Raw genomic sequence first — 25290 nt, forward strand, 5'->3', positions numbered from 1 at the left:
AGTTGCATCCTTCTCCTTCCAACCTCAGGGGTCCCATTTCCCAGCAGCAACTGCAGGGCCTGCTAGGAGATGGGGAGGGATGCTGGTGAGCTCTGATGGCCTCTCACCAGAACAGATGAGGAAGGAAAGGGGCAGTGAGAGACCTTCGGATTCTCAGCAGTAACATGTAACCCTGAAACCTTCTCCACCAGATTCTGCCTCCCCCCTCGGACTCAGCCTCCCCTCTGGGAGGCCGCCGCAAACTCCACATCAGACTTCATAAGTCCCCTCCAAAGTGACCTCAGGTTTCCCCAGGCGACCCTCTCAGCCTCGACCTCCTTCCCCTCAGCCTCCTCCCTCAGGCTCCACCTCCTTTCCTCTTAGCCTCCTCCCTCAGCCCCGACCACCTTTTTTCAGCCTCCGCCCTCAGCCTCGACCTCCTCTCAGCCTCCTTCTCTCAGCCTCCTCCCTCAGTCTTTCCCCAACGCCTCAGCCTCCCCCCCTCAGATCTCCTCGGCTCCCTCTCCCAGATCCCGCCTAGCCCGGCCCCGCCCCCGCCCCCGGCGCGAGGACTGTACTCACCGTCGTAGTAGTAACAGACTTTCCTTCTGGTGCCCTGAGTCTGCGCCATCTTGCTCGCCTCCCGTCCCTCCCGTCAGTCTGTCCGTCCACCCTCCCGCCCGCCGCCGGCTCCGCTCAGCGTCCGACCCAACAGAGAGGGGGCGGGCCTCCAGCGCGTTCCGCCCGTCCCCGCCCGGGCTCACCTATAGCCGCGCAGCCCGGGCACCGCTCCAGCCAATCAGAGGCGGCGGGACGGCCCGGAACTCGGCGGGGGGCAAGGGCAGCCCGGCGAGGCCTCGGAGGGCCCCTTGGGCCTGTACCAAGGTCCGCGACAGGGGGTGGGGCTGCCCTAGGACCGTACCATTCGTCCCGGGGGAAGAAAGCCGGACTGCAAACTTTGCTGTCCCATTCGGCTTTGGGAGAGTGCTTGGAGATCAGAGACCAACTTTGTCATTTGACAGAGGCCTACGGTGGAAAGTGACTTGCGCAAGGTCACTCAGCTGAGTTTGGAGCAGGAGAAATAAATTGACAAAGGACAGGAAACTGCTGTAGGCCAAACGCTGTGCAATAGCTTTACCGACATTATCTCAGTCATCTCCGTTATTCTTCACGACGGCTTTGGAGGGGGGCTTTTTTTTTTTAATTTTTATTTATTTATTTATTTATTTAATTTATTTATGGCTGTGTTGGATCTTCGTTTCCGTGCGAGGGCTTTCTCCAGTTGCGGCAAGTGGAGGCCACTCTTCATCGCGGTGCGCGGGCCTCTCACTATCGCGGCCTCTCCCGTTGCGGAGCACAGGCTCCAGACGCGCAGGCTCAGTAATTGTGGCTCACGGGCCCAGTTGCTCCGCGGCATGTGGGATCTTCCCAGACCAGGGCCTGAACCCGTGTCCCCTGCATTGGCAGGCGGATTCTCAACCACTGCGCCACCAGGGAAGCCCGTGGAGGGGGGCTTTTTATCACCATTTAACAAAGATAACGAAGTTCGGAACTTTGTGGCTTCCTCAGAGTCACACAGTAATTACGTTCAATTTTCAATCGTAATTTTTTGAATGCCTACTATGCACCAGAGGCACATTAAAAAAGTGGCAGGGGGCTTCCCTGGTGGCGCAGTGGTTGAGAATCTGCCTGCGAATGCAGGGGACACGGGTTCGAGCCCTGGTCTGGGAAGATCCCACATGCCGCGGAGCAACTGGGCCCGTGAGCCACAACTACTGAGCCTGCGCGTCTGGAGCCTGTGCTCCACAACAAGAGAGGCCGCGATATTGAGAGGCCCGTGCATCGCGATGAAGAGTTGCCCCCGCTTGCCGCAACTAGAGAAAGCCCTCGCACAGAAACGAAGACCCAACACAGCCAAAAATAATAAAAAAACATAAAAATAAATTTAAAAAAAAAAGTGGCAGAACCCAGCCTTTCTTACTCCAAAGCCTACGTCCCTGATGCAGTCACCTAGGAGAACTGAGTGCCTTTAGATGGGACGAAACTGATTGTCCCCTTATACTGGGAGCAGAGTTTCTCAGGATACTGAAGCTATTGATATTTTGGATAATTCTTTGTTGTAGGGGACCGTCCTGTGCACTGTAGGATTTTTAACAGCATCCTTGGCCTCTACTTATTAGATGCCAGTAGTACCCTGCCCCCACCCCCAGCTGTGACAACAGAAATTGTCCTCAGACGTGGCAAAATGTCTCCAGGGCAAGGGGGAGGGGATTGGAGGGAGTGTAAAAGTGCCCCCCACCCTACCCTTGAGAACCACTGCACTAGATCAGTCATCAACTAATCATTATTGAAAGCTACAGATTGAAAAGCACTGTGATGGGCTATTAAAATAACAACTACAACAATATTAATATTTAGTGAGTGCTTACTATGTGCCAAGTAAGTTACTCATGATCCTATAGTCAATAGATACATTTTTTTACGCCCTTTACAGCTTAAAGACTGCTTGGGCACTTGTGTTCCTCACCTGGGAACTGCATTTGGGCCACTAATTACAAACGTAACAGACCTAAGACTGGGCACTTCTATTATAGAAGCAGCAAAAGACCAGGGAATAAACCCTATTCCCAGTTCTGTGTTGCTGCTTCCTAGCCAGGAACATTTCTGGGCCCCCATTTCCCTCTTAGTAAAATGGAGAGTGTAAGAAAACAAAGTTCACCAACTCTGTGGCTGCAGCAGTGTCCAAAGGAGGAGGAGGGTGGGGATCAGATGAGGTCATGGGTGTGGCAGCATTTTATAAAATGCAGAACAGGAATCACAAACTCAGACGCCTGCAGAGGTCACGCAGGTGATGTAAATGAGTGGATTTATATTTATATTAGTTCGATTCAAGTACTTTGCTTGTTTTTAATATTGCATTCTTTTTCACTTTCTAAAGAAATATGTCCTTCTCCCCATCTTTCTTCAAACACACTGCCATCTTCAGGGATCTTTAATTTTCCCACTTCTTAATGGAAATATGGGTGCAAAAATTTTTTCATTTTCCTCTTTTTATAAAAACAACAGCCCGAACATGATGATAAGTAACCACTAACACTCAGGTTCATTGTCTGGGAGCAATAGAGTGCGAAGGGGACTCTGGCAATGGGAGAGCTCATACCCCACCTGAAGGCATTGGCCACTTACTCAGCTCCATGAGGACAGGTAAGCCCAAAAGAGCCAAATCTTCCTATTTTTTTCAAGAGAAGGCAGAAATCTGGAGTTTTATGCAAAACTACCCCAGTTTTATAAACTGACTGCTAACTCAGTCTACTTTCAAGACAGCAGTAAGAGCCATCCTTTTAAAATGTAAGTCAGATCATGTCACGGCTCAGCACCCTGCAAAGGCTCCTCAAAATGGCTCCTGCAAAGGCCACACTGCCCCAGGCCCCATAGGATGTATCCCCCTCCCTCAGGCTACCTTTACCTCTCAGAGCTTGCCAGGCAAGCTTCTGCCTCAGGCTGTTCCCTCTGCCTGACTGCTCATCCTGCATACCACGTGGCTCACTCCCTCACCTTCAAATCTTTGCTCAAAATTCACCTGCTCAATGAGACCTTCCCAGACCACTCTCTTTAAAACTACAAACCTCCCCCAAACATGACATTCCTAATTCCTCTTACCTTGCTCTTTTTTCCCTTTAGCACTATCACCTTGTAGCATACCATACCATTTACTTCTTTGTGATGCTTATTGTCTATCTTCCTTTACGGAGTGTAAGCTCCAGAGATTTTATCTACTGCATATCCTATGAGCCCAGAATCATGCCTAGCACACAGTTCAATAAATATTTGTTAAGTGAGTGAATAAACTCAATGTTTAAAAACACCTTGAAGGTGAATCAGAACATATCTAAGGTCAAATATAGTCCTTGAATCAGTAGCTCTCAAAAATGCTGTTGCATTTATATAATGGGAGGGGGGAGTGTCTTGGGACACATCTACTCTCTAGGAGGTTCTGGGTAGGGGTTGCCCATAATCCTTTGGGGTGGGCGTTTGAAGGGGTTCAAAGAACCCATACAGCAAAGTATAGGGACCTCCTCTTGGCCCCCAACATCAGCAGGGCTGGAAAAAGTTCAGACACCCCTTCATCCCATCTTTCACCCCAATTCAGGGTGCCCCAGTTTCCATCTTCTGAACGCTCACTCCCCACTCCCAAGGAAAAGGAGATTGGAGTGGGGAGCAGAAAGATGTGCAATCTTCACCAACAGACATTTATTGAGCTCCTTATGGGTGCCAGGCACCAAAGAGGAGCGCACAGAGGTATTAGATAAGGTCCCAGCCCTCAAGGAGCTTCTTGATGACCAGGGGAAAGGAAAAAGGGGTGGGGAGAAGCTGGTGTCAATCACAGGCCTCTCTCCCCTCTTTGGTGGTCTCAGAAGTGGGCGGGCCCAGAAGGGGACAACTTGGACAAGTGTCCAAGACATATATGCACAGGCCACACATGTACAAGACACATGTGCAGAGCCCACCCAACTACAGAACCCGTGTACAGGACAGGAGAAGTGTATGTGTCACACGTGGGTGGGATTCACATGCAGAGTCCATATGTGCATAGGCCACATGGGTGTAACACAGGAACTGCATCTCCCCGAGCCAGGTTGGCTAGGTAGGGGGAGGGCTCCAAGCCCCAGCCAGCTAGGCTCCTCAGGGCTGCGGCTGGTACTGGCCCTCTGTGGCTGTGAAGAAGTCCTCCAGCACGCTGCGCAGGTAGTCAAAGGTGGGCCGGTCCTCCGGGAGCTCCTTCCAGCACAGCATCATAAGGTGGTACAACTCATCTGGACAGTTGTCAGGTCGTACCATGCGGTAGCCTTGCTCCAGGTTCTGAATCACCTCAGGATTGGTCATCCCTAGAGGTTGATGGGAGAACTGACATCAAGCCTCCAGGCTTTGGAAGCCCACAGGCAGGGGTGATGGTCAAGATATTTGACAACTGGTATGGTGTGAACACCAATCCAAAGGGATCTTGGTCTTCATCAATGGTAAGGTATTCATCTCGCGGTACCTGCTAAATGTCAGTCGTGCCACTTGTAGTGTCTGCTATGGCTTAAACACTCAATAACGCACACATGTGGCTGTGAGACTTTGGGTGAGCCATGGCACCTCTCTGAGCCTCAGTTTCCTCATCTGGAAAATGGGATAACAGTAGCTCCTACCTCATAGAGGTGTTATCAGGATTGAAAGAGAAAGTGTATATATAGCATTGAGGATGCTGCCTGGAAGAGGAGATGCAGCATAAAGAGTACCTGTAATGATGATTATTTGGTAGGGAAGGATGGAGTGGTCAGGGCCCAGGGCAGGATGGGGGCCCACAGCCAGGACAATGGGGAGGCTTCTCCAGCTTTGAGAACAGGCACACGAGATGCTGCATCAGGAATCCAGATGGACCCTGGACCGCAGCAAGGCAGACCCTGCATGGGGCAGAGAAGATTCACTAGGCCCCTCCATGACCCAGATGAAATCATCTTTGGGCCACTTCCCTCCCTTGGTGCTGATCCTGGCCCCCATAGTAGGCTCTTTGCATGTAGACCCCAAGAGGAGCTGCTCTGGAGAACTGCATGGGCACAGCAGAAATATAGCTTCCTGTTTCTAAATTACCCGTATGGCCTCTGGTTTCTCCTTCATTCTCCTGAGAAGAGACTGTGACAGGCAGTCCCCAGAGCCTAACCCCTAGAGGGTCCTAGCAAAACAGAAGTTTTACTCCTACAAAGCTTCAGACTGGACCCTAGTCAATAGAGACCTCTCTTCCCCAGGCCTTTCCCCTGGGGGGCCTCTAGCTATGTGTCACTCAGATTTCAAAATCAGGACACTGAAGGACATAGGCCAGGGAACAAGGGTACAAACCTATTGGCTACACCCAGCCTAAATACAGCCCACAGCCCACAGACCTACTTTGGCTTCGCCCCTTATAGTGTTTTTTTTGTTTGTGTGTGTGTGTGTGTGTGTGTGTGTGTGTGTGTGTGTATTATTATTATTATTATTATTATTATTTTTGGCATGCGGGGTCTTAGTTCCCCAACCAGGGATCGAACCCATGCCCCCTGCATTGGGAGCATGGAATCTTAACTGCTGGACCACCAGGGATGTCCCCCCTTTTGGCATTTTTAAACAATCTGAATCATCACCAATATTTGGAAATGGGAAAATTTTCCTAAAACTCCAAGTTTTGGCTTCTCTTGAAAAAACAAAGATCTGTTTTTTGGGCCCCCATGTCTTAATAGCAACCATCTGCTAGAGCAGATGCAAGTTCACCCAGGTCCCCATTACTCCCCATAGTTTCCCTGACCCTGAAGCCATGTGTCAGTTGCCATTTATCATCATGCTTTCACTGCCTTTATTCTTCTAATAGAAAAATTCTCTAAGGGAGCAGTGTGAGCTCTTGGCAGGACAACGAGTGTGTTTCTAGCCCCGGCGCTGCCGCTGGACTCTGTGATGGGGCAAGTCCAGGGCAGGGAAGGCCTGCATACCCTCACCTGATTCTAAGGTGTCTTTACCTTCCCAGGAGCAAAGTTCTGTGCACACTGATGGGGATGTGGGAAGCTTCTGCAAGTCCGACCACTGTGCTCCATGACCTCCTTACCCTGTCTTTGTATTCTATTTCCTTTCCCCAGAGTTTCCTAGCAAGTTCCTTCCAAAAAAAATTTCATTCCTGTCTTGGCTGAATTCAAGAGTAAAGGACTGTCCAGGAGATAGAGGGAGGAATGGGAGAGGGTGGGAATTAGCTGTTTACACATCTCTCTCACTCTACATGGAAGGCTTCAGAGGGACGGGAAGTCAGTGTTTAGTGAACACCTACTATGAGTCAAGCTCTTTCACAAATAATCTTGTTTCTCATATCATGAAACTGAGGCTCAGAGAGGTAAAGTCACCTGCCCAAGTCACTTGCCCATAGTGATTAATAATAAAACCTAACACTCTTGAGTGCTTCGTATGGGTCAGGTACTGTTCTAACCTCACGTTTTACAACTGGAGAAAAAAGGAATGATCTGATCAAAGCCAAACAGAAAGCATCAGTGGCAGACCTGGTAATAAGAAGCAGGCCTCTTGCCTCCCAGGCCAGATCCTCTTCTACATATTAGGCTGCCTGTGTTAGAACTAAAGAAAAGAGCTGGGATTGTTGAGGGAAGAGAGATCCAGAGACAGAGATGGAAGCCAGGCCTGGGAGATGTGCACCTAATTGGGGATGTAAGAGTGCCACCCCTGAGATGATGGAGGAGAAACAGCTAGAGAGTTTCAGATTCTTAGCCTGGGAAGAAGTAAGTGGAAAGACATGAATTTGCTGCCCTTCCCCATCACCCTTTCAGCTCCTGCCCTTGACCCTGACCTGGGTAAGGGATGCGGCCATGAGTGACAATCTCCGTCAGCAGGATCCCAAAAGACCACACGTCCGACTTGATGGTGAATGTCCCATAGTTAATGGCTTCTGGTGCTGTCCACTTAATGGGAAACTTGGCCCCTGGAGGGAGGAAGTGAGGTCACCTGGGTCTGCTTGGCCAGACCCTGCAGGCCCCAGACTTCCCTCATATCCCATACCTACCCTCCCTGGCTGTGTACTCATTGTCCTCAATGAGGCGTGCTAGGCCAAAGTCTGCGATCTTGCAGCTCAGGGTGTCAGACACCAGGATGTTGGCGGCCCTCAAGTCACGGTGGATGTAATTCCGCTCTTCAATGAATGCCATGCCCTCTGCAATCTGCAGGCCAGGTACAGGTCAGCAGTCCTGGGCCAGACATCCTTATCCCACTGCCCTGTGCCCATGCCCAGCCCCTCCCCAGTCTCCTTACTTGGGCTGCCATGTCCAAGAGTTTGTTGATGGTCAGCTTGATGCCTGCGGAGGTCTTGAGAAAATCCACCAGGCTCCCTGTGGGCAGAAGCCAGAGTTGCTGACCCAAGCTGCCCCAGGGGAAAGCCCCCAGACCCTTCTCCCCTAACTGGGAGTCTAGAAGCAGTGTCTGATGTGTGGAAAGGAAGAGTAAAAGCTGAAACAGGAGGAGTGTGTGTTCAGAGTGAGGATGCCCGGGATGTGTGATGCCCTTTTCCCGGGGACTAGGGGGCTACTTGCAGGGGTCTGCAAGCTTCTTGTCACCAGTGGGGTGGAGCCCAAACTCTTCAGCCAGTCATCCAAAGCCCTGCATGGTCCACATCTGTAGTTTCTTCTCTTCCCTCCACTCCTGCCTCTTTTACTCCACCCATCCTAGACAATTGAGAGATTTTCCACATAGACCCCTGGGTTCTCACCCCAAGGTCTCTTTGTCCCATGTCTCATGCTAAAAATTCTTTTTGTTCATGGCCCAGCTAGACAATTCCTCTAGAAAACCTCTCTAGATCCTACCAAGCATAATAAATTACATCATCATTTACCTTCCCCATGGTATACTGGAACTTTCCTATGGCACAAACTCTGGTTTTCCTAGTATGCATAACTGATAGCAGCAATCAATCAATGTTCCCAGCCCACAGTAAGCAGCAATAAATGTATGCTGAATGTAGTAAATGGAATATGGAAAGAGGTGTCCTGGAGGACTGAGAGACCACCTTTCTGGTAGCAGAGGGTAACTAGGAGAAGACCAGGGATGGGAGTGGCTGGAGCAGAGCTAGCGACCACTCGTCCTTCTCAAGAGACTAAAACCCTATATGAAGATGACAACAACTTGAGTGTCTCCACTATGAGTGCTGAATTAGTCACTGAAGGCAAAGACCTCACCCAGAGGCAGCAAATATGTGGACATAAACTGCTATTCCTTCATTGTATCCATGGCAGATGTTGCTAATCAATCCCAGTGCTCACTTCCAAGGAACCTCAGAATCCTTCTCAACACAGAACTCCAAGCAACTACCAATTGAAGGTGGTCCGCTATTTGCCATTTCCAGAATCCATTAGCCAATTAACAGCTTTTTTCCCTTCCTGAAAGAGGGACAGATCTTATACTCCCCAAGAATCAGAGCCAGATAACAACAAACTTACTAAGCTGTTACTATATGGCAGGCCCTGTTCTAACTGCTCTATATGCATTAACTTTCATCCTCACAAAAACCCTATAAGGGGACTTCCCTGTGGTTAAGAATCCGCCTGCCAATGCAGGGGACACAGGTTCGAGCCCTGGTCTGGGAAGATCCCACATGCTGCAGAGCAACTAAGCCCATGTGTCACAACTACTGAGCCTGCACTCTAGAGCCCGTGAGCCACAACTACTGAAGCCTGTGTGCCACAGCTACTGAAGCCCACGCGCCTAGAGCCCATGCTCCGCAACAAGAGAAGCCACTGCAATGAGAAGCCCACGCGCCACAACGAAGAGTAGCCCCCGCTCGCCGCAAGTAGAGAAAGCCCGCAAGCAGCAACAACGACCCAACACAGCCAAAAATAAATTAAAAAAAAAAAAAGACCCTGTAAGAAAGTTGCTATTGCATTATTATCACCATTTTACAGATGAGGAAACCATGGCAGAGGGAAGTGAAGTGACCAAGCCCAAGGCCACACAGTCCTGAAGCCAGGATTCTAACCCAGGCAGTCAGACTCTAGAGCCCTTAATGACTACTCTTATTTCTGGATAAGCCTGTTTAGATTTCTGCTGTTATTCTTGGGGGAACTGAGCATCAGAGGTGGCACAGGGACTTGGCCCAAAGCTGGGCCTAGAAATTCCTATTTACCTTCCTGGGTCTCTCAATCTGTCCGACAGTGGACCGAGGGAGGGGGAGGGGCTCACCCAGAACTGAAAAAGAGGGCTTTGGAGCACTCCCAAGGCTCAGGGGCAGAAGGGAGAGAGATGGGGCCAGGGACCTACTCATCTCCTGAGATCAAGCATCCTTAGATCAAGGTGGGGTTTGAAGAAGGCAAATAGGACTGACTGCAGGTTAGAGAAGAAGGGGGGTGGGGGGGGTGGGGGGGGTGGGGTGAATGCTCTTCCAGAGCCTGCCACCTCAAGCTGGGCTCCCAGACAGGGCTCGAACAACACACCCTCTTCTCCACACGCCCTACAGTCGCCCCTGGAAGTGAGTCTTTGGGGGCTCAGGAAAATTCCTCTAAATAACCTCAGTGCTGAGCCAGGCCTATCTCCTCCGCCCTCCAGCAGGGGCAGAGGAGACGGCAGTGCCCCCCAGCGGCCGCGCACGGCGGCGGCGCCCACCATTCTCCATGTATTCCGTGATGATATAGATGGGCTCCTGGGTGACCACCGCGTAGAGCCGGACAAGCCGCTGGTGTTGCAGCTGCTTCATGAGGTTGGCCTCGGCCAGGAAGGCATCGGGGGACATGCTGCCCTGCTTCAGGCTCTTCACTGCCACCTTCGTGTGCCCGTTGTAGTACCCTGGGGCAGGGAGGGGTTGGGGGAGTCACTCGGAGCCCATGCCCCCAGAGCCAGGCAGCTGCCCCGAAACAGGGCACTGTCGTGGGACTCTCACGACCTCCGTAGACGCCTCTCCTCCCCGCAGTCCTGGAGGGCCTCACTCACCCATCCACACCTCTCCGAACTGGCCAGCCCCCAGACGCTCCACCAGCTTCAGCGTCTCCCTGGGAACCTCCCACTCATCCTCCCACCACGGCTTCTGGGGCTTCTGGGTCTGGCAGGGGCGGCTCAACCTCGTGCACAGCCCGTCCGAAGAATCTGTGAGGACAAGGGAGGAGGGTAAGGCTGTCAATAAGGCGGGACTGGGGGTGGGGGCCCACGGGTGGGGGCCCACCCAGTCCCCACCTGGGGAAATGGACGGGCAGGGGAGGTGTGTGGAGCTGTCACCTGATCCCTGGGGCTCCAAGGTACCGCACCTCACCCGCTGCGGGGTAATGAAGGAGCATACTGAGAGATGGGTGGAGGGTACCCCGAGAGGAACTGGGGGAGGCAGGCTGATAGGGCACACGGTCTAACCCTAACCCTGCCGTGCTCACTCATGTAATGGCGGACCAGCTCATGCAAGCCAGGAAAAGTGATGCGGGGGGAGATGTAGAAGCCGCCTTTGTCCAGGTTACGGATCTTGTAATGTTTCACCACTTCTCCCTGGGTCTGGTCGAAGTCCCGGATGGACAGTGAAAACGATCCTGAAAAAAAGAAAGGATGAAGGAACGCAAAAGAGGGGAGCGGTGGCCTCCAGCGAATCGCACCTCCGCCGACGCGCCCCACCCCCACATTCCACACCAACCCCGCGGGCTCCTCGCGCCCGGACCTCTGCTCGCTGCCCCAGCCCGAGGCCCCGCCCACAGCCCCCCGGCCAGCCCAGCCGCTCACCCGTGGTGCTTTCACTCTCTCGGATCAGGAAGGAGCCGTGCGTGTTCCCGGGCGCCAGGAGCTGCCTCTCCGCGTCCTTGCGGCTCAGGGTCTTGAAGAACCAGCTGCGCAAGGCAGAAGCGAGGGCTTCTTTCGTCTGTTGGTCCGTTCTTCCTCCATCACCCTCCAGCATTCACACACCCCTAGCATCTCTCCTTTGCTCCGAGGTCCCTGGATCTACGCCCAGCAATCCCCCACGACGAGTCCCCACTCACGGTTCGGGCTCCAGGCTGTTCGCTCTGGCCACAAAGTTGAAGGGGATGTAACCTTCCTGGCCCGTGGTCACGGACTGCGCCTTCCACCACTCGCCGTTCCTGCGCGACAGCGGCGGTTAGCACGGTCTGCTCAGCCTTGGACTTGGCTGGAAACCCTCCCTCAGAGCCCCCAGTTAGGCCATGCCACCCCACCCTCCAGCTCAACACTCCGGAGCCTCCCATTTTGTCTTAAGGGCACCCACTGCAAGCCAGATCAGGGGCCACAGGGGGGCTGCAGTACCGGAGATCCCTGCTCCCTCACACTCTACGGCAGGGCAAGGATGGATGGGGTGAAGGGGACACTCACTGCTCCAGGATACGTAGCTGTTCACCCTTCTCGAAGCCCAGGTCTCCATCGTGGGAAGGCTCATAGCTGTGCAGGGCGATAACCAGGTTGTCTGTAAAGACAGGGGGAGTCAGGGAGAACCTGCTTGGAATAGGCTGGGAGCACGAGTTCAGGAGTTACATGGTAGCCCACACGACTGAGGGGGAAGGAGGAAGGACAGGTGGTGAGTAGGTGAGGAGGAGATGGAGGCTGACAGCCAAGGGTCCACAGGACTTATCTTCCAGGCCCTGCTGGTTGAAGTCACCTTGCAGTGGAGAAGCTGGGGGGTTGGAGCCCTCGTAGGTGACCAGTGGATCCCGCACTTCAGAGCCATTCCAGATGGACAGCTGAGGGGTGGGGAATGAGTGGAGTCAGAGAGCTGGAGGCTGGGTCAGACCCTGGCTTGCCTCCCCACTGCCCTGCTCTCCTTCACTTTGGCTTGGCTGGGTCTTATCACTGAATTTACCAACCACTTGCTGCGTGACCTTATGAGAACCCCTTTCCCTCTCCGGGGTTCTTTTCCTTTCTGTTGTAGGGGAGAGGGCTCGCTGTTATTTCAAGGACCTATAGTGGTGGTCCGTTTCTCTCTTCCGGGTTGTACACCCCACCCGACTCCCTCACCAAGCCCCCTGTCTTGCCTCTTACCATGGCCTTGCCATCCAGTGGGACTATGGGGTAATGGCAGTTCTCACATACATCGATGTTTTCCATCCAGTCATCTTCAGGGTTTGAGCTGCAGCTACAGCCCATGGTACCTGGGGGAATGGAGAGGGGAATGAAAGGGCTCCCCCAAGATCTACCCCTGTAACATCAGACATGCTAAGGCCTAGCCCTGGGAACTTCCAGAAGGACCCAAGATTGTCAGCCCCCCAGCCCCCATTCACCAGCCACAGAAAAGCTGGAGTGGGGTCCTAGCTCCCAGTAAAGTCACACATGCCCTCCTGCTGAGGCCTAGGCCCCGCCCTCCCACCTGGGCTGGGCAAACCGCCACAGGCACCTTTGTTAGTCTAGTTGCCCACTTCCTGCCTCTCCCCCCTCCCGCTCTCTCTGCCCATCCCCCAAGTTGGGAGACTACCTACTAGAGATCGCATACACTTCCCCAAGCCCTAGGGAAGACCTAAGTTTTGATCCTCCCCTACCAGAGGGGTGTGTGCGCCCCACCTCCTAATTACAATTCCCCTTTCCAGACGAGGAAGCTGGATAAGAGACCCTTTCTCCCGAATGTCAGCCATCAGGCCTCTGTTGCCCCAAAGCCCCCACACACAAAGTCTCCTTCAGAGGCTTCTTTCTGCTTCTCCCCAGCAGAAAACACTTCAGCGGCCCTCTTGGCCATAACTTTTACTTGTTTGCTTGCTTTAGCAGTGGAAACTTTTTGTCAGATGAAATCAAGCAGAACCTCATAGATAAAGCAGGTAAAAGTGGGGCTGTTCTGCCTGAAGCAGAGTGTGGTGCGACCTCACTCTGAAGCTCCTGGGAGTCCCTGCAGCACCTCCTCCCCCAGGGCTGCTCCTCAGGACCGCTTGGAAACAGTAGTCCTCAGGTAAAGTTTAATTTAATTTACCGTGCATTCAAGAACCTTTAATATCGGAATCAAATCCACCTCCTCAGTCTATTCTGCTACACACACACACGCACACACACACACACGCACACACACACACACACACATTCACACAGCCTGTGTTCTGAGCTAGTCTTCCCAAAAACTTCACGCTCTTTTCTTACAACGTGCCTTTGTTTATGTGGTTCGCCTGCCTTGGAATGCTTTTGCCCATCTGTTGAACTCTAACTCAACCTTCCAGCCTCAACTCAGATATCACCTTCTCTGTGAAGCCTTCCCAATGCCCAATGCTCTTTGCTCCTACAGCATTCCACTTAGACCACAATCATCAACTTAGGCACTGAGTGCCATGATTACGCTAATTTATGTGTCAGTCCCCCTGCCTCTCCTACCCCCTTGATGAGATGGGGGATTTATCAAGAGCAGAAGCTGTGTTTTATTTGTCTGAATGTCCCAGCACCCAGAACTATTCTTGTTAATAAATGTTGACTGGTATGTGGAGGGTTGATGCACAGATTCTCCCATCTACAGAGGTCTTAGAAACCACCAAGTCTAACCTCCGATTTTAGATGAGCAAACAGAGGACCAGAAAGGCCTGCTTAAACTCACACAACTGTTTGGGGCAGAATAAAGCTAGAGTTGCTAATACATGCTGGGACCAAGTAGAAGTGGGGACCAGTGGTGCTTTTTTGGTTAGCAAGACTTAAGGTCCGGGGCTTCCCTGGTGGCTCAGTGGTTAAGAATCCACCTGCCAATGCAGGGGACACTGGTTCGATCCCTGGTCTGGGAAGATCCCACATGCTGTGGAGCAACTAAGCCCGTGCGCCACAACTACTGAGCCCGCGTGCTGCAACTACTGAAGCCTGTGCGCCTAGAGCCTGTGCTCCACAACGAGAGAAGCCACCGCCATGAGAAGCCCGTGCACCACAACGAAGAGTAGCCCCCGCTCGCCGCAACTAAAGAAAGCCCGCACGCAGCAACAAGGACCCAACGCAGCCAAAAATAAATAAATTAATTTAAAAAAAAAAAAGACTTAAGGACCTATGTCAATTATATCTTAATTAAAGAAAGAAAAAAAAGATTCAAGGATGAGCCCCGGAGTTATGTTCAAATTCTGGTTCTGATACTTATTGTGTCTCTTTGCTGAAATCATTCTTACCCAGCCTCACTTTGCCTTTTCTGTCAACTGGGGATCGTCATCCCTTTCTCATAAGCTTAGATGAATGTTGGCTTGATTTAGAGCTGAGAAAGACTTATACCAGTGTCCATTCTGCCCTACCAACCCCTGCTTTGGAGGGTGGGAGAATGGGACTGGTAAATAATCCTCTTGGCTTTAAGCTCACGTTTCTTTTTTTTTTTAATTTAAGTTTTATTTTATATTGGAGTATAGTTGATAAGCTTATTTTTTTTGTTGTTGTTGTTTTTTTTAATTTTTTAAATATTTTTATTTATTTATTTATTTTTATTTTTGGCTGTGTTGGGTCTTCATTTCTGTGCGAGGGCTTTCTCCAGTCGCGGCAAGTGGGGGCCGCTCTTCATCGCGGTGCGTGGGCCTCTCACTATCGTGGCCTTTCTTGTTGCGGAGCACAGGCTCCAGATGCGCAGGCTCAGTAGTTGTGGCTCACGGGCCCAGTTGCTCTGTGGCACGTGGGATCTTCCCAGACCAGGGCTCGAACCCGTGTCCCCTGCATTGGCAGGCAGATTCTCAACCACTGCGCCACCAGGGAAGCCCTAAGCTTATGTTTTTTAAACTGAGATACTTATAACCTTTCATGGGTGCCGGAAGTCACGGGTGTGTACCTCCCAAAGCATGAGTGTTAAACACATAGTTAAACCTTATTCACGTAGTTAAACAGACATAGATCTATTACAAATAGAGGAAAATACAAAATGTACATGGAATTTTAAGCCAAATCAAGAGACTTTCAAGGAAAGGTGTACACGCATATACTCTTCCCCCTACTTTAGGAGTCCTGGGGAGACATTTGAGAAATCTTGCTCGGCTCTGTGGCTGCAAATGGCTTTTTTATTTTTTTTGATTGCTAATTTTATTATGGCTAAGAACTGATCAGCAGCAAAAGCCTCCAGAAAAGAACTGATAACAACCTGGAACCAGCCTAAGATGAGCTGAGCTGTCTAGTAAGGTCCTGAGCAACCCATTGTTTGTGATATTCAAATAGGCCTTGGAAAACCACAGGTTGGTTATATTACACAGAGAACACCAACATCAGATGAGGTGTCAACTTAGATCAGTAAGGTCCCTTTCAGGCTTGACATTCTCAGAGGCTTTGAAAAAGGGTAAGAGAAAGATGAGAAAAGTTTGGGGTTGAGAAAATGGGATGAACTGGGGTGCAGCAGTGAGGGGAGGCTGGTAGACAGGGCAGAAGGAACCTTCTGAAGGCTGAAGCTCGTAGGGCTGGAAACTGTACCTGTCCAGGCTGGGGTCATGTGGGGAGGGAAAAGGGGCCACAACGCCTTGGGCCAGGGGCCAGGAGAGCATGCAGGCAGAACCTATATCCTGGATAAATCTCGGCCTGCCAGAAAGGACTGGGGCCAGATATAAAAGAATAAATATTGCCATTTGCAGCAACATGGATGGACCTAAGATTATCATACTGAGTGAAGTAAGCCAGATACAGAAGGACAAATATTATATGATATCACTTATATGTGGAATCTAAAAAATAATACAAATGAACTTATTTACAAAACAGAAACAGACTCACAGACATAGAAAACAAACTTATGGCTACCAAAGGGGAAAGTGAGGGGGGATAAATTAAGAGTATGTGATTAACAGATACACACCACTGTATATAAAATAGATAAACAATAAGGATTTACTGTATAGCACAGAAACAACAAGGATTTACTGTATAGCACAGGGAACTATGTTCAGTGTCTTATAATAACCTATAATTGAAAAGAATCAGAAAGAAAAATGTATATATGCATAACTGAATCACTTTGCTATACACCTGAAACTAACAAAATATTGTAAATCAACTATACGTCAATTAAAAAACTAAATAAATAAAAGGACTGGGGCCAGGAGCGAGAAAAAGTTAAGCTGTGTTAAATTAAGCCAAAAGGTACTCAGTAACTCTGCTGGGTATCTGACCCCTAGTGTTTCCTTTGTGGCTTATTTAGTGCTCCTGGAGCCCTCCAGCTGCAGGTAGCAGGCCCTGCCCTATACAAAAGTGTGAGTTTTGGAGTATAGGGCCTGGCAGCAATCAGAAGACCCCAAGACCTGGCAATGCCAGAGGTTATTTTGGTGAGTGGCTCTCAGCCACTGGGAGCTACATGCTCCTATGAGGCCCGAGGATAATGTTGAAGGTTATTTCAATATTTCAAAAATCTGAAGGGAAATGGTACTATGATTTGTTTCTCAGTATGACAAATTGCATTATCGTTTCTTCAATGCATACTTAAGTCTCTGATGAAAATTTGAACTAGAAAACAAAAAAATTAGTACCTAAATGAGGTCGTTCAGTCAGCAAAACCCTCAAAATCATGAGATCCGTGGGGGAAGAGGGGAAAAGTACAACAGGGGAAGGGCAAAGGAGTCCTTGGAGGGAAGAGTTGAGAAGCACTCATGTAAGTCACCAGCCTCATTTTAAAGATGGAGAAGGTGGCGGATCAGAGAAGGTAAGTGATTTTCCCAATAGCACATGAAGGCTCTTGGCAGAGGCGGGACTCCAATCAGGCCCCACTTCCTTTTTCAAGGTACTCTGCTCTATTCTTCCCTCCCTGGAGACTAAAGTGGGCAGGGAATCCTGAGAGGTCATGCAGACAATGGAGCAGGGAGGGAGGTCTGACAGAGTGGGGTCCACTCTCCATCAAGATGTGATCATTGTGCTGTTAACAAAGGCCTTTCTCTCTAAGGCAATTCTCCCTCTATCTGGAATGCATGTTTCTGAGTGTACATTTACCTGCTTGGTGAATACAAGTCTGCACATATTGAGGCATGTGAATCATTGAGCATCATGCTTATGTGTACATACCCGTGGGTATGTAGGAGCCCCTGTGTGCAGATGGATGTGCAACAAAATGGGGGCATGTATAGTTTGTGCGTGTCCCTATGTAATTGTGAGGTCATATATGCATGTATTTATTTGTACAAAATGTGGATCCCATCCTAGTCTGATTCAACCAGGTTAATAAATGAGGTTGGCAAAAAGAAAATCAAAATTAAAGCTTATGGGCTTCCCTGGTGGTCCAGTGGTAAAGAATCCACCTTCCAATGCAGGGGATGTGGGTTGGATCCCTGGTCTGGGAACTAAGATCCCACATTCCGCAGGGCAACTAAGCCCGTGGGAGCAACTACTATGTTCGTGCACCTCAACTAGAGAGCCCACGTGCTGCAAACTACAGAGCCCACGTGCCCTGGAGCCTGCGTGCCACAAATGGAGAGAGAAAACCCGCACACCACAACTAGAGAGAAGCTCACACACCACAACTGGAGAAACCCGCGCGCCGCAACAAAAGATCCCACGTGCTGCAAGTAAGACCCAACGCAGCCAAAAAGATAAAGAAAATAAATAAATTTAAAAAAATTAAAGCTTAATATAAATTTCTCATAGAAAGAAAGGAAGGAAGGAAGGAAGGAAGAAGGAAGGAAAGAAAGAAAGAAAAAGAGAGAGAGAAAGAAAGAAAGAGAGAGAGAAAGAAAGAAAGAAAGGAAGAAAGAAAGAAAGAAAGAAAGAAAGAAAGAAAGAAAAAGAAAGAAAGAAAGAAAGAAAGAAAGAAAGAAAGAAAGAAAGAAAGAAAGAAAGGTGGGAGGGAGAGAAGGAAGGAAGGAAGAAAGAAAAAGAAAGAGGAAACAGATCCGGAGAATCCCCAGGACTCTCAGAACCAGTAACAAAGGCAGATTCTGTGGTGAATGAAACGGGACATTCTCTTCTCCCAACTCAGGAATTCAAGGTCAATAGGTGGAATTTTGTAGATTCTAGACCTCCTCTGACTAGCGTCTGAAATGTTCTCGGTCAAACTCAAGATCTGTCCATGGTTCACAGAGCACTTTGTGCCAGTTATAAAGGGCCACCCCTCCCTGGGGTTTCAAACTTGGAGAGTGGAGTGAGAGCTAGATTTCAGGTACCATTCCTCTTGTCTCTTTGCACAGAGCCCAACACACAGAGTGGCCCTTCTCACTCTGTGTAGAATTGATCAAAAATCCCAGGCTGCGTGAAGCTCCTGGACTAGAGTTTCTGATCCCAGGGTTGTTTAGGAATCATATCACAATGAGCTCTGATTCTTGCCAACTTGTTCACTTTTATCAACTCCATAGACGTCTCGCCTGGCTGGGCCTAGAATGTGTTTTGTCCCCTTAAAAAAAAATGTAACACTTTTCCTCCCCTAAACTGTAAACCGATTCCTTTATTTTTTTTTAATAATGAGTCTCAGACTAGACTTTAAAACCTTTGAGTGTGTTTTTTTGGTTTTTTGGTTTTTGTTTTTTTTTTTTTTTTTTTTGGCTGTGTTGGGTCTTTGTTTCTGTGCGAGGGCTTTCTCTAGTTGCTGCAAGCGGGGGCCACTCTTCATCGCGGTGTGCAGGCCTCTCACTATCATGACCTCGTTTGTTGCGGAGCACAGGCTCCAGACGCGCAGGCTCAGTAGTTGTGGGTCACGGGCCTAGTTGCTTCGCGGCATGTGGGATCTTCCCAGACCAGGGCTCGAACCCGTGTCCCCTGCATTAGCAAGCAGATTCTCAACCACTGCACCACCAGGGAAGCCCCCGATTCATTTATTGAACATTCTGTCCAAAATGTGTGCCAGCTTCTTGCCTGGGTTTCTTGGGCTAACGCTTTATGTCAAGGGCAGGCAGGCTTTTCTACTGCAGACCACTGTTGTACTCTGGGCCACCCTGTGGCAAAATCTGTCAGGAATAATTTTAAACATTTTCTTGGCCTTTTTCTTTGGCCAAGATTTGGTTATTGGCAAAGTTGCATATGTTCAATGAATAGCCTTGGCTGTGGATGCCTGCACAGAACCCTCACCATGGTACTTGAGAATCAGTGTTGACAGGCATGGTAAATAATTTCTAGTGGGTAAAACAAGGATGTCTCCTGAATTCCCTCCTTTTTCGTGTGTTCCTCTTTGATATAATACCACTTTGGAATAAACTCTGTGAATTCACAGAGTTCACAAAAACAGAGAACAAAAAGATAAGCCTTCTCTTATATGCAAACAAGATGGATTTATTCTCACAAACTGGGAGTGGTTTAAACATAGAACTGATTCTGCTAGTTAGTTATTGCCATAAACAAGGGCTATAGAGCAATTATTCTAAAGCTGGTATTTTTGATAGAGGCCCTCCAACTAGTAACTTGTATGTACCTAGTAATTTCTTTTATTGAGCCCCCTTCCTCATGTACCTCTGTCTGTATTTTGCATCATGGGGGTTTTATCAGGAGGAAGCCTTACTTACAGTTTGGCGATCCTCACCACTTTATTAAAGTTTCTGGAAGTCTGCAGGTCAGGGAGGCTCAGCTCATCATATCCATAACATAGTGAACCAAGTTCATTCCCAAGGCCTCCCAGTCACTCACTGACAGAGGGCCTTTGGGCAGGTTACTACACCTCTCTGAACCTCCCTCAGTTCCTTTATCTTCAAAATGGGAATAAAAAAGGGACATGCGTCTAGGGCTGTTGTGAACATAATATGTGATATGTAGATGATCTCATATAATAAAGTACTTAACATGGTGCTTGGTACATAGTAAGGACTAAGTAAATGAAAATAGTTATTTGAGGCCTGCATGGGTATTTCATTACCCCAGCCTTAAATACATTCATTTTCCTTTCTGATTTTTGGCATTTCCACGAACCACTTTTTCACCTTTAATATATTTACCTCAAATGGAAACTTCACTACCATAAATGGAAAACTAGAACACAACATTGTAAATCAACTATACTTCAATTAAAAAAAAAAAAGGAAAACCAGTATCACCAGCCATAAATAGAAATCTGTATATATTAAAATAAACACATACTATAATACCTAAATTCACATTTGTAAATGTTCATTCATTACCCCCCTAAAATCACTCACCCACATCAGTGATGCACAGGCCATATCTAGGGAAATGCCACACTGTGAGACAGAACTCTGGGCTTAGGCCTCTGTTGGTAAGTTAGAGGAGACATGACTTTCTTCCTACTTGGCCAGTCTATCGACAAAAATTTAATGGGTATGTCTTATATGCCAGGCTCTGATCTAGAGCTGGGGACACAGAGGTGAGCAGTCAGAGAGGCTCTCGTCCACTTGGCCCTGCCTGCTGTGTTAGAGGTGGGTGCCCCTCTGGCGGGTCACTCCATTTTCACAGGAGGCAGTAAGGCCTGTCTTCAGCTCACTGATCGGTAACGTCTGTGACCCTGACAAACTGACAACACAAAACAGCAGTATTTGCCAGGAAGTAGCATCTCAAAATCACCACCATCACCCATTAACCAAGTTAACGACATTTAGCCAAAACCGCTGAAAAGATGAGGTAGATCTCCATGTGTTGACATGGAAAGACGTCCCAGATATAACACGGCAAGCAAGTTACAGAACAGAATGTAGAGTTTAAGTCTATTTGCATTTAAATATGGATATATAGGGGATTCTTTTAAGCCAGGCTCTGTGCTAAGCCTTCATTTGCATGACTTCATGTAATTCTCATAATAATCCTATGAAGTAAGTGCTATTATTACCCCCATTTTACAGATGCAAAAATTGAGGCCCAAATGGGGTAAAGGTATTTGTCTGAGGCCTCATAAAAAACAAGTAAGTGGTGGAGAGGCGAGCTGAACCTCCGTCTACCTGCCTCCAGAGATTAGACTCTTAACCAGTATGCTTTCCAGCGGCCACACATAGGAAAATCTTGAAGGACGTGCACCAAATTGTCCACAATGAGCATAGCCCAGGAGTGAGATTGGAGGGAGCTGTATTTCTTATATGCCTTTGTATGTCTCTGTACTGTTTAAAATTTTAAAAACAGCCATGTGCTAATTTTGTAGTTGAAAAACAAAAAACAACAAAGCCCCCACGAATGCAAAAACTCTGCTAAGAGACACAAGCATTTGAGGAGAATCAACTGTACAGCTTGCCCCTCCACTCCTCTCCTTGTCTCAAGAGGTGTAGGCATGGAATAGGGGATACAGGAAAAAAGGTTCTGCGACCACAGAAGTCTGAAAAACACTGGGTTAGACAAAATCAAACAGCCACCTTCGCTGGGGAGACTTTCAGAGCTTCAACAAGCTAATGCTGATGGTGAAGTTAATGTGGGACATTTTGTAGCTTAGGCCATGTTGATTTGGCCTCAGACCGTTTTCTTTCCAGGTGCCTCATGGGACTAGCGTTCTTTAGAACAAACATTGGAAATGCAGCTCCAGGTGCTTTCAAACCAACACCTGGATGGTATCTTTGTCCCACCTGCCCCCATCCCACCCACATACTCAGCTCCCCTCAGCATCGCTTTCACTACGTTGAGCTTGGCCTTGAAGCCATCAGCTTGTGGGTGTGTGGATGGATTTGTAAGATCCAGTGTATGATGTATCTGCGGTCCCTGCCTCTGCCTCTGAACATACATGCACACATACATTTTCCAATGATGATACGGATGGTGTTTTGGCTAGGGAGGGAGGGTTCATGTGTGTGTCTGTGTGAAGCTGTGTGTGGGACCCTCCTCTAAGACAGACCCTGTGGCCCAATCTAGAGTTCTCACACCCACTAGTACACACAGGAAACAAGCTCATTTGCAAAGCCACACCACAAGTGTGAGGGAATGGGTGGCTCACTGGCCTGCCCAAGGTGCTGAGTAGGAGTAATTCTGGTGTAGACATCCCCCCCACCCTTTGGTGCACAATTTGCAGGAGAAGGGGGTGCCTAACCTCTGTTAAGCACCTACTGCATGCCAGGTACTACCCAGGGCACATCACAGCCATTATTTTCTCTTTGATTGCCCACAGGCACTCTGTAAGGAGGGATTTATTATTGTCTCTTTACCAATAAGTAAACTGGAGTTCGGAGAAATGAAGCCATTTGTTCAAGGAAATGGCAGAACTGGAACTGTGCCTGGGTCCGCCTGGCTCTGAAATGCATGTCCCTCACGCTACACCAAACCCACTGGCTCTCTTGTGTTTGGTCTTGCCCTGAGGCCTCTGCCCTCCTGGGACCCAAGAAACAACCCAGGGACAGCGACCTTGGCTTCATGTCCTAGGTACTCTGCAGAATGGGCCTTTATCCTTCTCAGAACTACCTTGACTCTTCCAGGAAGCCTTCCAGATCACCTAAGGGAAGCCTTCTCCCGTCCTCTGAACCCTCCGCCTATTCTCTTGCTCCATCACTTGGCCCTTTTTCCCTTAGAGAAGAATCTCTGTCCCTGAGCCCCGAGGGCGAGGGACCCTGAATCATCTATCAGCACAGGCTGGGTGGGAGACGGGACGGCTTATGCCGGTCCAGAGTCTGGATGAGGGTAGGGAGACCCAGCATGTTTTTCAGGCCCCACAAGAGGCTGCAGGCCTTGGAGCTGGGGACAAAAGAGAGGTTGGGACATGATGACTCAGTGGAAACTGTGTTTCAAGAAAAACTCCAAAGGCGGAGAGGGAGGCAGGGGAAACCTGCAAAGTGTGGCTCAGGTGGGGATTTGCCCCATAAACAGCAGGCTGAGAGCTAGAAAGTGAGGGGGTGGGCAGGGAGCTGACTCTGCTTCCCTGGGCCTCCACCCTCCTGGGGTTTGAAGCAGGAATCAGCAGGACCCACTGGCCCTACACATACAGCAGCAGTGGGAGGGGGGCTAGAGCGGGAGGGAGCAAAGGGAAGAGGGGAGGACTTCCTGCGGACACAATGGCAACTTTCCAGATGGAAGTCCACGCGGTCCTTGCCCAGGGCCAACTACACCCCTGTCCGGGGTAAAAATAGCCCTTCCTCTTCCCGTCTCCCATCATTCTCTCACCCCCCAACTTCCCAGAGTCCGGTCAGATACTTCCACCCGGGAGGCCCCATGCCAGACGATAAATATCCCTTCACATGCCCGACGATAAATATCCCTTCACATGCCCATCCGTTCCCAAAGGAAGACTCCTCCTTCTCTCAAAAAATGTTGGTCACTGAGGCTAAAATCACTTCTCATGTGTCCATGTGGATGCTCTGGGTGACTCCTCTCTCTCTCTCAGGAGAGTCTTGTCATTGGGGTCTGCCCCAGCAACTGGAAGGATTCTTGGGACCCCTGACTCAAACCTGCCCATCACCTTGCTCCATAGGGCGGTTGTGTCACACCCTAGGCCATCACCCTCTCTCAGGGCCATCACCCTCTCTGCCTCTGCCTTGCTGACGGACTGCAGGGAGGGAGTGCTTTGCCCCAGTCTGGGCCTCAGGAGGCTCATCCATCATGGGATGAGGGACTGGATTTAGGGATTTCTGAAGGCCTTTTTAGTACCTGACAGTCCATGTGCCAGATCCCCCAAAAAAATGCTCCCAGTGAGGTGGGGCCTGATGGCAGGCAGTGTGACAGAGGCAAGAGGTAACAACTACGCAGGAAAGAGGTGATCCAGCTGTTCTGCCTGTCTTCCACCTGACCTCCAGCCAGGTTTTTCTGTCCCCCAGCCTGAAGGGCTGCTGCATACCTGGGGGGCCTGGCCCCAGGCCCAGCTGCAGCCCTCTGCTATCAGGCCCCCCCACCGCAGCCCCTAGACCCCTGTTCCCAGTCCTCCTTACCTGCCCAGCCCAGGAGCCCTCTGGCCCCATTCACATGGTCTTCCTGGCCTAGCCTGGCTGCCCAGACACAGCTTCGGCTCCCCTCTCCGTCGTAGCCACTGCGTGTCTCCCCGCGCCCACGTCCCACCCTGACTTCCTGCCGCCTCCTGAGGGCCCCAGCAGCCCAACCACAAGCCTCCAGCACCCCAAGCTTCCTGCTGCCATAGCCCCCCACCTCTCAGCCCTCAGGGGTCCTATACGTCTTCAGTCCAGGCCCTACTCACCCTGAGGGTGGCACTTGGAGGTGAGGGAGGATATTTGATAGAACTTCCCCCCGCCCTCCCAGGGTGCACCTGGACAAGAGATTCAAGGGCAGCCTTGAAACCCCACTGAGCGGGAGGCAAACAGACGCCCACTCAGCTTTCAGGGAAGGGCAAGTAGCACTGCTGTCACAGTCTGAGAGCAGGGTGACCCTTTCATTACAGTCGGAGGGCAAAACTAACATCACTTCAGAGTCTGAGGAGAGGACAGCATCCCTGTAACATCACTGGAGAGCAGACACCCGTGTTCCAGTCAGATAGATACCGGGCTCACACAGCTGCTAGACACAGCAGCGGAACAACAGCTGTGCCATCTCAGGGCTCAGGACGATAGTTTATTATACGCAGAGGGTAGGCTAACACCCCTCTTACGGACAGAACACTGGACAACAGGCTGTTTAAGAAAGCGGGCAAGACAACCTCTTGTCTTTAAGGGGGCAGAGTAACAGCCTCTGTTGGGGGCAGAGGGCAGGACAACCCCCCCTAATTATGGTTGGAGAGTAGGGCAACCCTTCTAACCAGGTAGAGGCGAGACCACAGCTCCTGTCAGAGGCACAGGGCCTGACACCACCTCCTGCAACAGGTGGGAGACAGAACAGACACTCCTGCCCAGGCACCCAGGTGCAGGCAGCAGACTGGCCGCGCCTTCCGTTATAGGCAGGAGACTGGGACCTTGTCACAGCAGCAAGCAAGCCAACAATCTCCCTTTCCTCAGGGGCCAGGCTGAGGGTGACACCCGTCAGAGGCTGAGGGCCAGGTCACCAGCGTTATGAGAAGCTCTAGGTGGCCTCTCTCAGGCCCAAGAGCTGGGCCTTGATCCCACCCGGCGGAAAGCATAAATATGTTGCCACCGCCTGAGCCTGCCCTGGGGGAGCGGGCTG

At 50.1% G+C, this 25290-nt stretch overlaps 2 protein-coding genes and 1 long non-coding RNA gene across 7 annotated transcripts in view; 1 reads left to right on the top strand and 2 right to left on the bottom strand.

The window, feature by feature from the left end:
- HDAC1 (histone deacetylase 1) overlaps window positions 1-717 on the bottom strand; it is a 43230-nt gene extending 42513 nt beyond the window's left edge. For both annotated transcript variants that reach the window (XM_082345632.1, XM_082345631.1), the window contains exon 1: window positions 562-717. In XM_082345632.1, coding sequence (XP_082201758.1) covers window positions 562-610 — 49 coding nt within the window. In that variant the 5' untranslated portion in view covers window positions 611-717. The remainder of the gene's footprint in view (window positions 1-561) is intronic.
- Window positions 718-4215: 3498 nt separating this feature from the next.
- Window positions 4216-24193, bottom strand: LCK (LCK proto-oncogene, Src family tyrosine kinase). Of its 3 annotated transcripts, none has more exons than XM_082345549.1 (13): window positions 24111-24193; window positions 12493-12602; window positions 12113-12194; window positions 11830-11920; window positions 11484-11582; window positions 11230-11333; window positions 10893-11042; window positions 10462-10614; window positions 10138-10317; window positions 7798-7874; window positions 7553-7706; window positions 7340-7471; window positions 4216-4865 (listed from the first exon to the last, which is right to left on the bottom strand). In XM_082345549.1, exons 2-13 carry the CDS (start codon window positions 12595-12597, stop codon window positions 4663-4665), a joined length of 1530 nt encoding a protein of 509 aa, XP_082201675.1. In that variant the 5' UTR covers window positions 12598-12602; window positions 24111-24193; the 3' UTR covers window positions 4216-4662. The 3 variants fall into 3 exon arrangements, with proteins under 3 accessions (XP_082201675.1, XP_082201677.1, XP_082201676.1); XM_082345551.1 differs by lacking the exon at window positions 24111-24193 and adding an exon at window positions 13009-13212; XM_082345550.1 differs by lacking the exon at window positions 24111-24193 and adding an exon at window positions 12927-13212.
- On the top strand, window positions 10552-18183 carry LOC309623690. Of its 2 annotated transcripts, none has more exons than XR_014241460.1 (2): window positions 10552-10635; window positions 13207-18183. It is a non-coding gene; the product is annotated as an uncharacterized lncRNA (long non-coding RNA). The 2 variants fall into 2 exon arrangements; XR_014241461.1 differs by lacking the exon at window positions 10552-10635 and adding an exon at window positions 11485-11598.
- Window positions 24194-25290: the final 1097 nt, after the last annotated feature.

Source organism: Balaenoptera borealis (genome assembly GCF_965194805.1).
Source record: "Balaenoptera borealis genome assembly, chromosome: 1".
Lineage (NCBI taxonomy): Eukaryota > Metazoa > Chordata > Mammalia > Artiodactyla > Balaenopteridae > Balaenoptera > Balaenoptera borealis.